The 13,126-nt window shown below is 52.9% G+C and overlaps 1 protein-coding gene across 1 annotated transcript in view; it reads right to left on the bottom strand.

The window, feature by feature from the left end:
• LOC103774073 (phosphoinositide 3-kinase regulatory subunit 5-like) overlaps positions 1-13,126 on the bottom strand; it is a gene marked incomplete at its 3' end in the record, with an annotated part of 19,261 nt that overhangs the window by 333 nt on the left and 5,802 nt on the right. The window contains exons 2-9 of the mRNA XM_008941454.1: positions 9,485-9,585; positions 7,968-8,036; positions 7,076-7,214; positions 4,516-4,585; positions 2,784-2,958; positions 2,094-2,247; positions 1,358-1,441; positions 1-209 (exon numbers count right to left, since the gene is read on the bottom strand). The exon at positions 1-209 is cut by the window's left edge and continues 333 nt beyond it. Coding sequence (XP_008939702.1) covers positions 1-209; positions 1,358-1,441; positions 2,094-2,247; positions 2,784-2,958; positions 4,516-4,585; positions 7,076-7,214; positions 7,968-8,036; positions 9,485-9,585 — 1,001 coding nt within the window. The remainder of the gene's footprint in view (positions 210-1,357; positions 1,442-2,093; positions 2,248-2,783; positions 2,959-4,515; positions 4,586-7,075; positions 7,215-7,967; positions 8,037-9,484; positions 9,586-13,126) is intronic.

Here is a 13,126-nt window from a genome sequence, read left to right as displayed (position 1 = left end):
CACTCGGGAGGGCTTATAGCCCTCCTCCGACAGCGCCGAGTACACGGAGTCTTTGGAAACTGCGCATGGGGGGGAAAGCAGCGAGTCCCGCTCAGGGGAACAGCCGTCGGTTTCCACTTCCTCCTCCTCCTCTTCATCCTCCTCCTCGTTCTCCGAGACCACAGGCTCAACAACACTGCACTCTTTGCTGAGGACATCATTGAGGATATCTGAAAGGCAATCAGAGGTATATCGTGTCTGGCACAGGCTCCAGCATAACAGCCAGAGATGTGATGACCCCAAACAACAACATTCCTACAGTGTGGCCAACACTCTCTTTGATCCTGCATGGTTTCAAACAAGGAGCTGAAAACCCCCTACTGAATATTTCTAGACTACCACAAGATGCTCAGACGCAATGCAAAACAAAACATGCTTCTCTCCTTGAGGTCACATTCTGTTTGGGTTCTCAGAAGGCAAACACCAGTTGGGGTTTTGCTTCCTTCCTACACAGATTTCACAATGAGCTCACATGGATGAAGGATGAACCAGAGGGCAGGAGGAAAGCAAGGCGCTTGGCTAACCAAACCCCAGACTGCCCCACTGCGGGTGGCCTCCTGGCAAGGCTAGACTCACGGCAAAACCCAAGGGCCTCTGGTCCAGTTTGCTGGAGCAATGAACACTAAACTTTCACGAGAACAGAGAAGGTCTTCCAAGAATGAGGAAGCTGGAGAAACCAGCTCAGCAGAAGGGGAAGCCACTGCTTCCCCTGCAAAACTGCTGCGGCTGGGCTGAGAGCACAGCAAAGGCACCCGCTGCTCCTTGGTCATCCCTGCTGCGGGTGGAGAGAGCTGTGATGTCTGAGGGGTCTCAGTCCCCCAAAGCCCTGACATCTCAGTGTGATCAGGCTTTCCTACAAACAATTATTTCTGGGCACAGGCAAGGATTACTCCTTGCAGAAGAGCTTTCTACCAAACAAGGTCCCCATCGTAACAATACCCACATGGACTTGGGTGCAGTGAACCTCTTCCAGCTTAATGCAAGGCATAACTTTGCCCAGGAGAGCAAGTCTTGCATGATTTCTTTCTGGCAACACATATGCCTGGGCCACAAGTGTCTTGTGCCCAGTAATCAGATGAAGGTTTTGCTTGGGATCACAGCAGGCGTCATTGCCCAAGCTGACACCTACACCCTCTCCCATCTAGAGGACAGTGGCATCCACTGTGCCACCACTCCATCCAACCCCAACAATTTGTTATCAGCTCTTTCAGCTCCGGCCACAGCTAGTGGCAGCCTCAGCCAAGCTGAAGGCAGCTCTGCAATGGGGCACAGAGGACTGTGGTCTCCCTAGGAGGGCTGTGGGACCTCCTCCACTTACCAAAGTTATCCTGATCCCAGCTGTAAGTGTAGCAGCGAGTGGTGGGGATGGGGATGGTGTGGAGCTTGTGGGGCTGAGCCTCGCCTGGGAAGAGAGGAGGGAGAGGAGTTAATTTGCAGGGACGCACAGTACCACTCCTGACAGCCCTCCTGGCCAGTGGGAAATGCCACCCACCCCACGTACATGCTTTGGGGAGCCCAAGTCATGCAGGACACCGGTGCTGATGTTGTTATTCCCATGAAGTCACATGCAACTGGCATGAAAGGACATTTCACAGCTATAAAACCCATCAGACATCACTGCTCCTATCAGGTTCTGATTTAATGTTTTTGTCTTACCCACAAAGGCTGGAGAACTTTCTTTTTTTTGCTGTTTTTAATGAAAGATGACAAACCACTTGTGGCTCATCACACAGCTATGAAATAGGACCTTGGTCAGTGGCGTATTTGTTGTAGCAGTTGTTGCTGTGCTAGGTTCATAGGATACCAGGTTGGAAGGGATCTCAAGGACCATTTCAGTCCAGCCTTCCTTGGCAAAAACATGGTCTAGATAAGACGGCCCAGCTCCTGCCGAGCTGATCTTGAAAGTGTCCAGTGTTGGGGAATTCACCACTTCCCTGGGGAGATTATTCCAATGGCTGTTTGTCTTCACTGGGAAAAATGATTCCAACTTCACCTTCCATAAAGGCCAGCAGAAAACCCCAGAGGAAAGAGGGGCACAGGGCAGAGGCTCTCACCCGTGATGGCAGGAAAGGATGCAGCCCCAGCAATGTCCCGCAGCACAGACTGCAGCCGCTCCCGGGCCAGGACAGGGTCACTGCTGGTGGCTGCCATCTCCTGAGCTTCAGCAGCGCTGGCGTAGATCTCTGAGAGCTCTTCCAGCGTCTTGGACTGAGGGGAGCAAAGCCAACATGAGAGATTGAAGGGTCCCTCCGCAAAGGTAACACACAGGTCTTTGGGCAGGATCACTAACTACCACTGGTTACTCCCTCCACTACTTCCTACCCACTTCAGGTCACCCAAAACTTATGCAAAGAAAAAAGTGTTTGAAAACACCTAAAAGGTGTTTTCTTCACAACATGTTGCCCCTCCCTCCCCAAACATCAAAGCAAAGTGTTTCTCTGCTCAAGCAAACACTTTTTCTGCATTTAAAATGTAGAGGCACTTTCTGTCTTCACCTAGGGGGAGGGAAAGGAATAAAATGGTAAAAGACACGAGACCTCCACACACATTCACAAACCAGAAGTGCAGACCTCAAGTCTCACCTGAGAAAACAAACGTGTATTTTTCCTACGAAAAGCATTATGAAAACTTTTTTTCTTTTGTCAACCAAGTATTACTTCAGCCAGGAAATCCACCAGCCAACCTCACAAGACTGCTCTCGACAGCATCGTGGCATCACCGAAGCCAAAGCTCTCCGAGCCTACCTTCAGGAGGTGGTGCAGGCTGTCCAGGTCGCAGCGGGTGCCGAAGTTGGCCTGGTAGAGGTGCTGGAGGAGCAGGACGAGCGTGGCGTGCTGCGGGGGCTCGCTGGCGCTCAGCCTCTCGGCGATGGAGAGGAACTCGCTCTGCACCTCGGAGCGGTTGAGCAGCAGCACCGTCCTGGGGACAAGGGGGTGCTGGTTAGGCCAGGCAGGCAGGCTTGGACACTGGTGGCACATGAAACTCTTCTCGTAGAATGGTTTGGGTTGGAAGGGACCTTTGATCTAGTCCAGCCGCACTGCAGGGAGCAGGGACATCTGCAACTAGAGCAGGTTGCTCAGAGCCCCAGTCAACCTGACCAGAAATGTTTCCAGGGATGGAAAATTAGACAAATTCACACTAGATGGCAGCGTCCTCTCACGTTGGTCACAGTTGGAGGGTCTCAGGGCTGTGCAAGGGTGTCAGACCCACACTGCAGTGCCACCCGCGGGCATGGGGCAGGTAACGGATGAGCATCCTCCATCCTGCCCCTTGGCACCTTCTCTCCTGTCACATCTGCAACACCACCACCCCAATCATTGTTCAGTCAACCCCAGATAGGGCTCTAGGCCAGCAGCCAGTTGTTCTAACTGAACATCCAGCACATGCAATGAAGGGGGGGGCTAAAAAATGAAAGTGGCCCCCTGAACACCCTCCCCCTGCAAGATGCAGGTCAGAGCATCTCTCCTGAGCTTTAAGGAGAAGAGCCACATACTTCAGGTGTATTCTTCTTTTGGGCCACATCATGAACATCCACAGGGTTTGAATTCCCAAAGCTGCTTCCCTGAGAGAATGTGCTTCAGCTCATGGAAGGGAGCAGTCCACCTCGCTGAGCAAAGCCAGCTCTGAGTTAAGGATGTACTCTGGTGTGCGTGGGTCTAGAAAGCTCAATAAGCCAATGGTGCAGCTCGTGTGCAGCTCTGTGCCAGGTTTTCTGGGCTTTGTATGAAAATATAACCACCCTGCTGTAAGTCACCAGGGGTTACACTTGTACCAGTATAAGCATGTGGAGCTGTACTGGGTGAGCGGCACAGCAGCACCAGTTCAGCTGGGTGGGATCCAGGTGCAGATCCAGACCTGCACGGCACAAGTGGACAAGCCAAAGGAGCAGGACACATATCCTGCACAGAGTGGAGGTGGCTGCGCAGGAGGGACTGTCCCTGGGGCTGGCACTGCAGCCAGAAAGGGCACACACCGCCCGGGCTCATTTTCCTATTTACAGATGAGTTGCCCTGGCAGGAGGAGAAGTTCAGCCCTTGAAAAAGGTGCAAAGTCTGACTGCGCTCAGAGCTGCAAGGCTTGCACTGATTGTCACACTGGGATCAACTTGTTTCTGTCCCCTGTCAGGGTGGTGACTCCCAGATATGCATCAAAGCATCTCCTGAGTGTTCTCTGACCTGTGCCAAGCTCAGCAGCTCCCTGAGGTTTTTCCTTCCCTGTCTGTTTTCACCCAGATCTTCAGTAAGCAGGGCTGGGGGACAATGGACATGGGGAGCTCACAGCCCTGACTCATGGCTGTGGAAATGCCCCAGCCACTTCCCTCATCCCTCCCCACAGCTCAGCTATCCAGCTCTTCTCCCCAGCACCCACCGCTACACCTCTGAGATGCTGCTCACTGCAGCCCCACTGCTGCTTAAGCAGCATGGAACTGGGGGGATGCTACAGAGTGGCACCCACAGCCCCCATGGCCACACTTACACAGTGGAGCTCTGGTAGTTCTTCACAGGCAGCCCCTGCTCTGTCCTCACCAGCCTCTGGAAAGAGATCCCTGGGGGAGAGAGCAGAGGATGTGAGATACGGCACCACTGCAGACTGCTCCGCCTCAGGAGGACATTGGCTCTGCCTCCTAAAGTGGTGCTGACCTGGCTGAGCCACTGGCTGGAGCAGGCATGGCAGCACCAAGAGTCCTTTTTGGTGAACAAGGCACAGTCACCACATAAAGAGACCAGCCCAAGAGCAAGGGAGCCTTGGGATGTAAAGGGTAAAAGCCCAGAAAGACAGAAAAGCAACCAAAGGATGGAACAGGAGTGCTGCTCCACCCCCAGTCCCTTCTGCCCCACTGCTGATGTGGGATGTGAACTACACGGATGATGCCACTTGCTTTAGCCCCCAGGCCCTGGATCTCACTTATGGACAGCAGAACATTGTCACTTTCCCACTCCCAACAGAGATGGAGCCCAGACTAGCCCCAGCAGAGGAGAGGCTGCCAAGGCCAGCCAATGTCCCTAGATGCCTCCCTGGGAGTGTCCCCAGGTTGCCATCAGGAACCCCAACCAGATGCTATCAGATGGACTTGGACTGGGTGGCAACGGCAAAGCCCGTGCAGGACTGGGTTGCATCATGGGACAGTTCTTATGGAACCAACGAGGTCCAGCACCTTTATTCCTGCAGGCAGCCACATCCCAACCCCAGCTGCTGCTCAGCAGCCCAGAAGCAGCACCCACAGTGTGGTCCAGCACCCACATGCAGCTCATGTTGATCCACACCTGATTATGGCAGGGTTCACCCCTCTTGCAGAGGCATCTGCCCCAGTTTGCAGATAAAAGCTACTCCACTCTTGTTGACAGCAGCCTGTTCTCAGTTAATATTTAACCTCATCTCCATAAAAACCTTTAGCCTCAAGCTCACAGCAGGTCATGGAGGCCATGCAACAAGCATGTAAGGTCCCAGACATCTTACCAGTAAAGGACATGTTTTCACTTTTCTTGGCTCCAGCTGGTGGAAGAGGACACAGTGAAGGACAGCACTGAGCCCCCCAGCCCTGGCAGGCCAACACCTCACACATGACATCTTTTGGGAGGGGTGGAGGAATTTCATGCACTTGTAGGAGGGGAAAGGCTTCTGGACCAAAGTCCAAAACCAGCTTCAGGCACTGGTGATGGCACAAGAGCAAGATGTGGCAAACCCCCCACCCCAGCACTGGGGCTTTCCCAACGTTCTGTAAAACATGGCCCAAATCGGTGTTATGGCAATAAGTGACCAGGAAGGAGCTGGGGAAGTCCACAGCTGCATCAGCATGGGACAAGCATCCCCATGTGTGTGCTGACTCTGCAGCCCTGAGCTGGAGGCTGAACACAGTGCAACAGCCCAGCCTAGCCTTGCTTGGTGGCCATGGCCTTTTATACTGGTGGAGCCTTGAACTGGGGGTAAATCAGCCTGTTCAGAGCCAGTGCTGGAAAGTGCTTAGTGGAGTTTTCATATTTTTTTGTTCCTCTGAAAGCATCTTTCTCCCTATCTGCACTTACAAGCTCCCATCTCCACAGGACTTTGCTGCTGTGATGGAGATCCTGTGTTTTAAGTTCCCATCAGGGCTCTCCAAAGCAGCTGCCTGGATTGAGGATGTGGGGAAGCACCCCCAGCCTCACCCACAGCCCAGGTACCCCTCCATGGGCCCCAAGTCCTGCTTGGAGCCAATCTTGCTGCCGTGGCCCCACACAGGATTAAACAAGGGCTGCAACCTGCTCTGTGTGATAACAGCTCTCCATAAGCCACCAAAAGAAGGGGAGATTAGGAGAAAGGACTTTTCAGAAATAATTGGAAGAGCTGCTCCATCGGGAACAACAGGACATCTACGAGAAGTCCCTAATTAAGAGGCATGCTGCTGCTGCCAGTGGATGTGCCCAAAGCCGTATCACAAGGCAGCGTCTCGTCTGTAAAGAACGAGCCAGGGAGCCCCTCAGCCCTATGGAAATCTCCACGCAAGGTCAAGCTCGAAGGCTCCAGCCACCTTGATGTCAATGAATGGACCCACTGTTATCATCCCGGTTACACCACTGAGCATCTCCCAACAAAGCTCGGGGCAGGGCAGGGCAGGGCAGGGCAGGAGCAGCCAGCACGTGCTTCTGTCATGGAAAAGACCCACCAGACCGAAAGGCAGCCAGGAAATAGTTACATTTTGCTAATTCACACAGGTCCAGAGCTGAGTCCCTAGGATGCTCCCACCACCTTGCACACAAAGCAACCATCAACAATACAACCCTGCCCTGCTCCTCCAGAGGAATGTGGTCTTGCCCCATGCTGGACCACCAGGAAAATCATCCAGAGTATGGAGGGCAGAGGTCCATGCCTCCTGGGAAAGCTGAGGTTTGGGATACACAAGGTAGGTGTGGCCACCATGCTCAAGGGGGTCATGAAGCAGGTGAGATATGAGACAGCAACACCAGAAGAATCTCCAGAAGGAACACGGGGGTGGTTGTGGCAGTGGGTGGTTTTGGGGAAGCAGCACATGAAAACCCCACAGAAGGGCAGGAGCTCTTACCAGGGGCCTTGAGCTCGTTGCTGATGAAGGTGAGCAGCTCACGGAATATGTCACAGTAGGGCACGGGCCAGGTCAGGAAGCTGTGATATACACTGGCGGCTTTCAGGAGCAGGTCGGAGCCTGGGGGGAAGTGGGGAGCCTGTGAGGGACAGGGAGACATGGTTAGAAAAGGAGCAAGGACACGGGCCTTGAACGCCGCATCAAAACTTGAGGTTTTAGGCTGGAAGAGAAGCGGATCAGAGCAGATGTTCAACCTGTGACACGCTGTCCTCTCTCAGGAAAGGGTCAAAGGATCCCCAGAGGACACAGCTCTGAGAAAGCTTCATCCATCTCTGCACCTTCCCAACCTCCCAGCAGTGGCTCACGTGCCCAAGCCTATATATAAACTCCTTTTCAACAACCACAGATCCATACAGATGAATCCCATTACAGCCCATGCTTTTGCAAGATCTGGCAGCAATGATTTCCTTGGGATAATGATGCATTGTGCTACTACTGCTAACAATAAAAAAGTACATCCTGTGAAGGCTCCAAACCTTTTCATTAGTGTTGCCTATACATTCTGCACAAGTATAAAGGGTAATGAAACAAATTGGCCTTCTCTGTACAGAGATTGTCTGTCTCACTTTCTGATGAGCTCATCTTTAAATAAAAGGCTTAAAACACTGAAGCTCCTTTTTTTTTTTTTTCCTCAGCTTGTGCAATGGTTGCCTGGTCTTGATCCCTGTAGGTTTGTACAGGACCTTTTTTTGAGCTGAATGGATCAAAGCAGACCGTGATGTTCCAGACAAAAACCACCTTGATTTTGGCGGCTGTTCCAGGTGGCTCCGCAAGGGCCCTGGACCTCCCCAGGGGCTGGGGTGAAGCTACGTGCAGCAGCCTCGGGACTTACACACAGGACTGCATAGTAGAAGAGCAGAGCCAGGGGCGTTACGAGGTCATAGTCACACTTCTCCTGCACCTGTAGGAAACAGCCCGAGGGCAGAAGGATGAGCCAAGTTACTCACCATTAGCATTCCCCAAGAGCATCCTTGGAGGTGGTGGGAAACCCACAGCCAAGTGCCCAGCCTCCACCATCACATCATCATCCCCAGCAGATTTCCTGGTCTCCAAAACCACCCCTGATGCCCCCATAATCCACAGCGATGGGGCAGGGAGAAGAGCACAGACTGCCACTCTGCCTTGACCCTCAAGAAGCCAGACTGGGCCAAGCTCCCAGCCCTCCAGTGCTCCTGATCCTTGAAGAGTTGCACAAAGTGCTGTGGAAGTGGCTCAAAGCAGACAGTTTGGAGAAGCAAGCAGGCAACCCAGCCCCTGAAAGTTGCTCCTGCCCCTTGCAAAGCATGGTGCAGACCGTGGTTTTTTTTGCCCTGGCCTTTGCCAATGAACAGCCAGCAGAATTATTTCACAAAGGGACATATTGATGGCTCCAGAAGACTCTTGCAGACAGTCTCCCCTTGGTCGTGAGCACAGCATGAAGTGCAATAAATCCTTATATAAACCCTAAGGTAATAAAACACTATTTGCAGCTAGATCAATTCCAGTCATTAAAAAAAAAAGAAAAAGAGTATAAATAGATTAAACTGAATCTTAAAGGGTATCAGCTCTGCAGCCCAACAGCTAGACAGCCTTTCTTTCCCAAACCATGAAAGGCAGCATTTACCCCATGACATGAACCCCAGAGCTGAGGATTTAGGAAACACATCACTGTTTCCTGCCACATCAAGGGATTCCTCCAAGGTCCTCCCAGCCATAGCTCGGGGTGACCCTGCTTGACCAGCGATGTCTTGAGCTTCTCCAGCACATGATAGGACCATGGCAGGTCAGTGTGATGACCCTGCTGTGCTTGACCCAACCAGGGCTGCTGCAAAGTGCTAACCCTGCCCACGGCCCCCACTGTCCCAGCTCCACTCCTGGCTCTGCAGGAAGCCCAGCAGAGCCACAGCAAAGTTTCCATCAAAAACAACAGGAAGCCTTCAATTTGCTCTGATTTGGAGTAGCAGCTCCCAGCTTATGCAGGGGGAAGGTCTGAGGAAGGCCAGCTCCATCTGTGCAGCCCTACAACCCGGGCTGCCCTTGCACAGTGCTGAGCAGCACTTTGGGAAATCAAAACCCTTCCCCATGGACCTGCAGGGCAGCCTGAAGAGCAGATATCTGACCTGGGTTTTACCCCTTATATCTCCCACATGCTGGAAGCTGACAGGACACACACGGCTGCTCCAACCAGAGCTTTGCAATTACCAACCCACCATCACCCAACCCTGAGCTACGGTGCTCCAGCAATATCCCACCAAAAGCCAGAATCACCCACCAAGCTCCAGGCAAGCTCCAGCCCAACACACTTCGGGCAAGCCCCAGAGTTGACATCACCTCAAAGCCCACAGCCCTCACTGGCAACCCCCAGCTCACCTCTTTGGCCTTGCCAAGGATCTTCTCCACCAGGATGAGGTAGTTGCCAGCATCTCGGCTCACCAGCTCCTGCAGGCTCCAGCAGTTCAGGCACAGCCCAGCTGCAGGGGAGACAGAACCACCGTTCAAGAAGGTCACAGGAGGGACGAACAATGGGAAGGGCTCAGGGTGAAGGTGTTCACCACCTGCATCAGAGGAAAAAAACTCCCACCCTCCTTCTGGACAGATCTAATCTCACCAAATGGTGCTTACGTCATCAGCATCAGTTTGTACCCAAGCACCCTCATGCTCTCACTCACAGAGCCCAAGGCACTGAGCTGGGTTGGATGCTTCTCCCCCAAGGGAGGCTGGGTAGCTGAGATGCCTTCACTGCCACATGCATGCTGCAGAGGCCACAGGGATGTCCACAGTATGGGGGGATGCCCACTTCCATTCTGCCCAAGCCTACCAGTACAACCCCTTGCTCTGCCATCCCCAGGCTCAAACGCCCCAGTTGCATTATCCCAGCTATAAACTCACTCCAACCCTGCAAAATTCAGCTCCCCATTGGCACATATCTAACTCCCTCCAGCTGCATCACACCTGAAAGAAGATGCTGCATCCCCCTCACCAGCTTTCCCACACCCTGAAGATGCACCATCACAACAACATCATGGCAATCAGAGCTCATATCAGCATCATTGTTAAGCCTGCTCAGCATTTATTCCATCTCTTAGCATTTCCAGATTTTCATTAAATGTATTAAAACCCCACCAGAAGATTAACCAGATTGAAGGATGGAGCATCCTTCATCTCAGTGGATTGAAACCCCCCTGGCCTCTATCCCCAGACTTCTGCCTCTCGCTGCTGGGACCCAACTGGTGACAATAGCCCAAGGTGTTTCCCGAGGCCATCGCTTTTCTTGGCAGTCAGGGCCACCTCCCAGATTGTCTTGGAGGAAATGATCTGCACAGAGGCTGCTGGGAGCCTCCATTCATCCCAGCCCCACATCCCATGGGAGGAGGAGGCCATGCTGGCCAGTTCTGCAGAACAGGACCTGCAGACCAAGGAGGAAGCAGCACCTCCTCCTCCCCAGGGTCCTGGGCTCCACACACAGCCCTGCAGAGAAAAGTTATGGGGAAATCTCAAGCAAACACCTGAAGAAATCTCTGAGGAGGGTCCATGTTTCCATCTCCCCCATCTTGCATTGCCATGTTTTTTTTCACCAGGAGTGGAGGCTGTGCCAACACCTCAGCTACAGCCCATGGCATGGTTCAGGAGGTGGTGGCACCAGGGTGCTTCCGAGCTCAGTCCAAAAGCAAGAGAAGCAGAGCATCTCTTGCTGCAGGGAAGTGGGGATAATGATCAGAGAGGAAAAATAAACATAGATCCAGCCTTTCTTCACTTACGCAGTCTACTAAGTGACACAGAAAGACAACAATCACCAACCCATGTGTGTTGTTGTGTTGGAGATAAGAAGGAAGAAACAATGCCATGAGCTGGCAAGGGGATGGTGGTACAGGCCACAGATCTACAGGTTACACTGTCCATCTCTCAAACGTTATTTCCAGTTGTAGAGGCTACAAATTCAAACACACAGACACGTAAACACCCTAAAAATACTTTTACTCACCATTTAGTTGTTAAATAAGACTAATTTAAATCAGGAGAGTGGACTGACATGGCCCAGCTGGGAGAAGGCCAATGTCAAGACAAGTAAAGCTAGCTCTAAGGCTGCAAGAACAGCACCTCACTTGCCCCCTGCCGTGGACAGCCTTTTGCTCACCAGGGCAAGCACCATTTCTGTGGCTTTTTGCCTAGCTCATAGCTGAATTAACAGGGCAGGAGCCTTCCTGCAGGGGAAAGCCCCCCTGCTCCCATGCAACGTTTTACTTTCAATGAATCAACATTTTCCAGCAGAGAAAGAGCCCGATGGAAAGTTTCCAAGAAGCTCAGATGCATTCGCTGTTCACTCCAGTTGCAATTTTTTGTTTGCCTCTAGTGCCTGTGGCATCTTGCTGGGCTTGCTGGCACCCCGAGCTGGGTGGGTTGGGATATTTTGTCAGCAAGGGCACAGCCACAGCGACCTGGCAATTCAGCGATGCCCCAGATTCCCTCGGAGCCACTTCCAGAAGCCAGGGCGATGGCCCAAAGCCACGGCTCTGCCTGGCACGGCTCTGGCTCAAAGAAATCAATATTGCCCCAGAGCGCAGCACCGTCCTGGGGAAGCCCCAGCACCCATGAGACAGCCAAGAACCCGGCCCAGCAGAAGCAGCCAGAGCTGCCCGGAGCTCTGCTGGCCTTGGGGAGAAGCGTTCCAAGGCTCCAGAGGAGCCCAGCCGAGCCGGAGGGCTATGCCACCAGCCAAAGCCCGGCCTCACTGCAGGGCAGAGCCGGGAGAGCCGCAGAGCCCAGCCCCGGGCAGGGGCATCTCCAGACCAGGAGAACACTGCTTCACGCTTGCTGAGCAGAACCACAAATACAAATAGCCCAGCACGACACAGAGACACAGAGCTCCTTCCTTCCGCTCCCTGCTAGTGAGGGAGGAGGAAACGGCGGCGGCAGCAGCTCGCTGCCTCATTCTGTGCTGAATGGGCAGAGGGAGAGGTGCTGGGCTCCTTCCCCCGGGAGGAGCTGGGGCAAACCCACTGGGAGCAGGCTGGGGGCAGGGGCAGGTAGCGGGGAGGAGGGCTCAAGGGAAGTGCCTTGCAAATATCATAAAATCATAGAATATATTGGGTGGGAAGGGACCTCCAAAGGGCATCTAGTCCAACCCCCCTGCCATAAGCAGGGACATCTCCAACTAGGTCAAGCTGCTCAGAGCCTCATCAAGCCTGACCTTGAATGGCTCCACGGATGGGGCCTCCACCACCTCTCTGTGCAACCTATTCCAGCACTCTATCACCCTCATATTGAAGAACTTTTTCCTAACATCTAATCTAAATCTACCCTTTTCTAGCTTAAAGCCATTACTCCTTGTCCTGTCACTACAAACCCTCATGAATACTTCCTTCCCTGTTTTCTTATAGGTTACTTTCATATTATTCAGACCCGAGGTCTTCTGACCCATTTTTGAGGCTTCTACAGGAACTGTGAGCTGAAGCACAAGGGTGCAGCCAGGTGTATGAAGGAGAGCAGGTTCAGATTGGATCTTAGGAGGAAGTTCATCAGTCCAAGGGTGGCAAGACTCTGGACTAGATTGCCCAGAGAGGCTGTGGATGTCCCTCCCTGGAGGTGTTCAGGGCCAGGCTGGATGAGGCCGTGAGTGACCTGGTCTAGTTGAGAGGTGTCCCTGCCCATGGCTGGAGGTTGGATGAGATAATCTTCAGGGTCCTTTCCAACCTCAGCCACTCTAGGATTCTATGAACATTGTTATAAGCAGAATTTCTGTTTAGCGCAGTCACGACAAGGCACTGGAGTTACTCTGGGATAAGCCAAACTGTGCTGAGAGACATCAGGCTGCCAAGTTCTGAGCTCCAAAATTTGGCAAAGCAGCATTAAGCAAAGACACACCAAAACAGTTGCGTCCAGGCTAAAAATAGTCTGAGGCACAAAATGCAGCTTGGAAACCCTGAACGCAATAAAGACCCCACAGCAAAGCAAAGTGGCCAGGTATCAGCCAGGACAGGGGATCCAGACCTGAGTGAGAATTCCCTTCCCTCC

Source organism: Merops nubicus, unplaced genomic scaffold (genome assembly GCF_000691845.1).
Source record: "Merops nubicus isolate BGI_N331 unplaced genomic scaffold, ASM69184v1 scaffold29015, whole genome shotgun sequence".
NCBI lineage: Eukaryota > Metazoa > Chordata > Aves > Coraciiformes > Meropidae > Merops > Merops nubicus.
The sequence above is the reverse complement of the archived record's forward strand: the minus strand, read 5'-3'. Positions and strand labels throughout refer to the sequence as shown.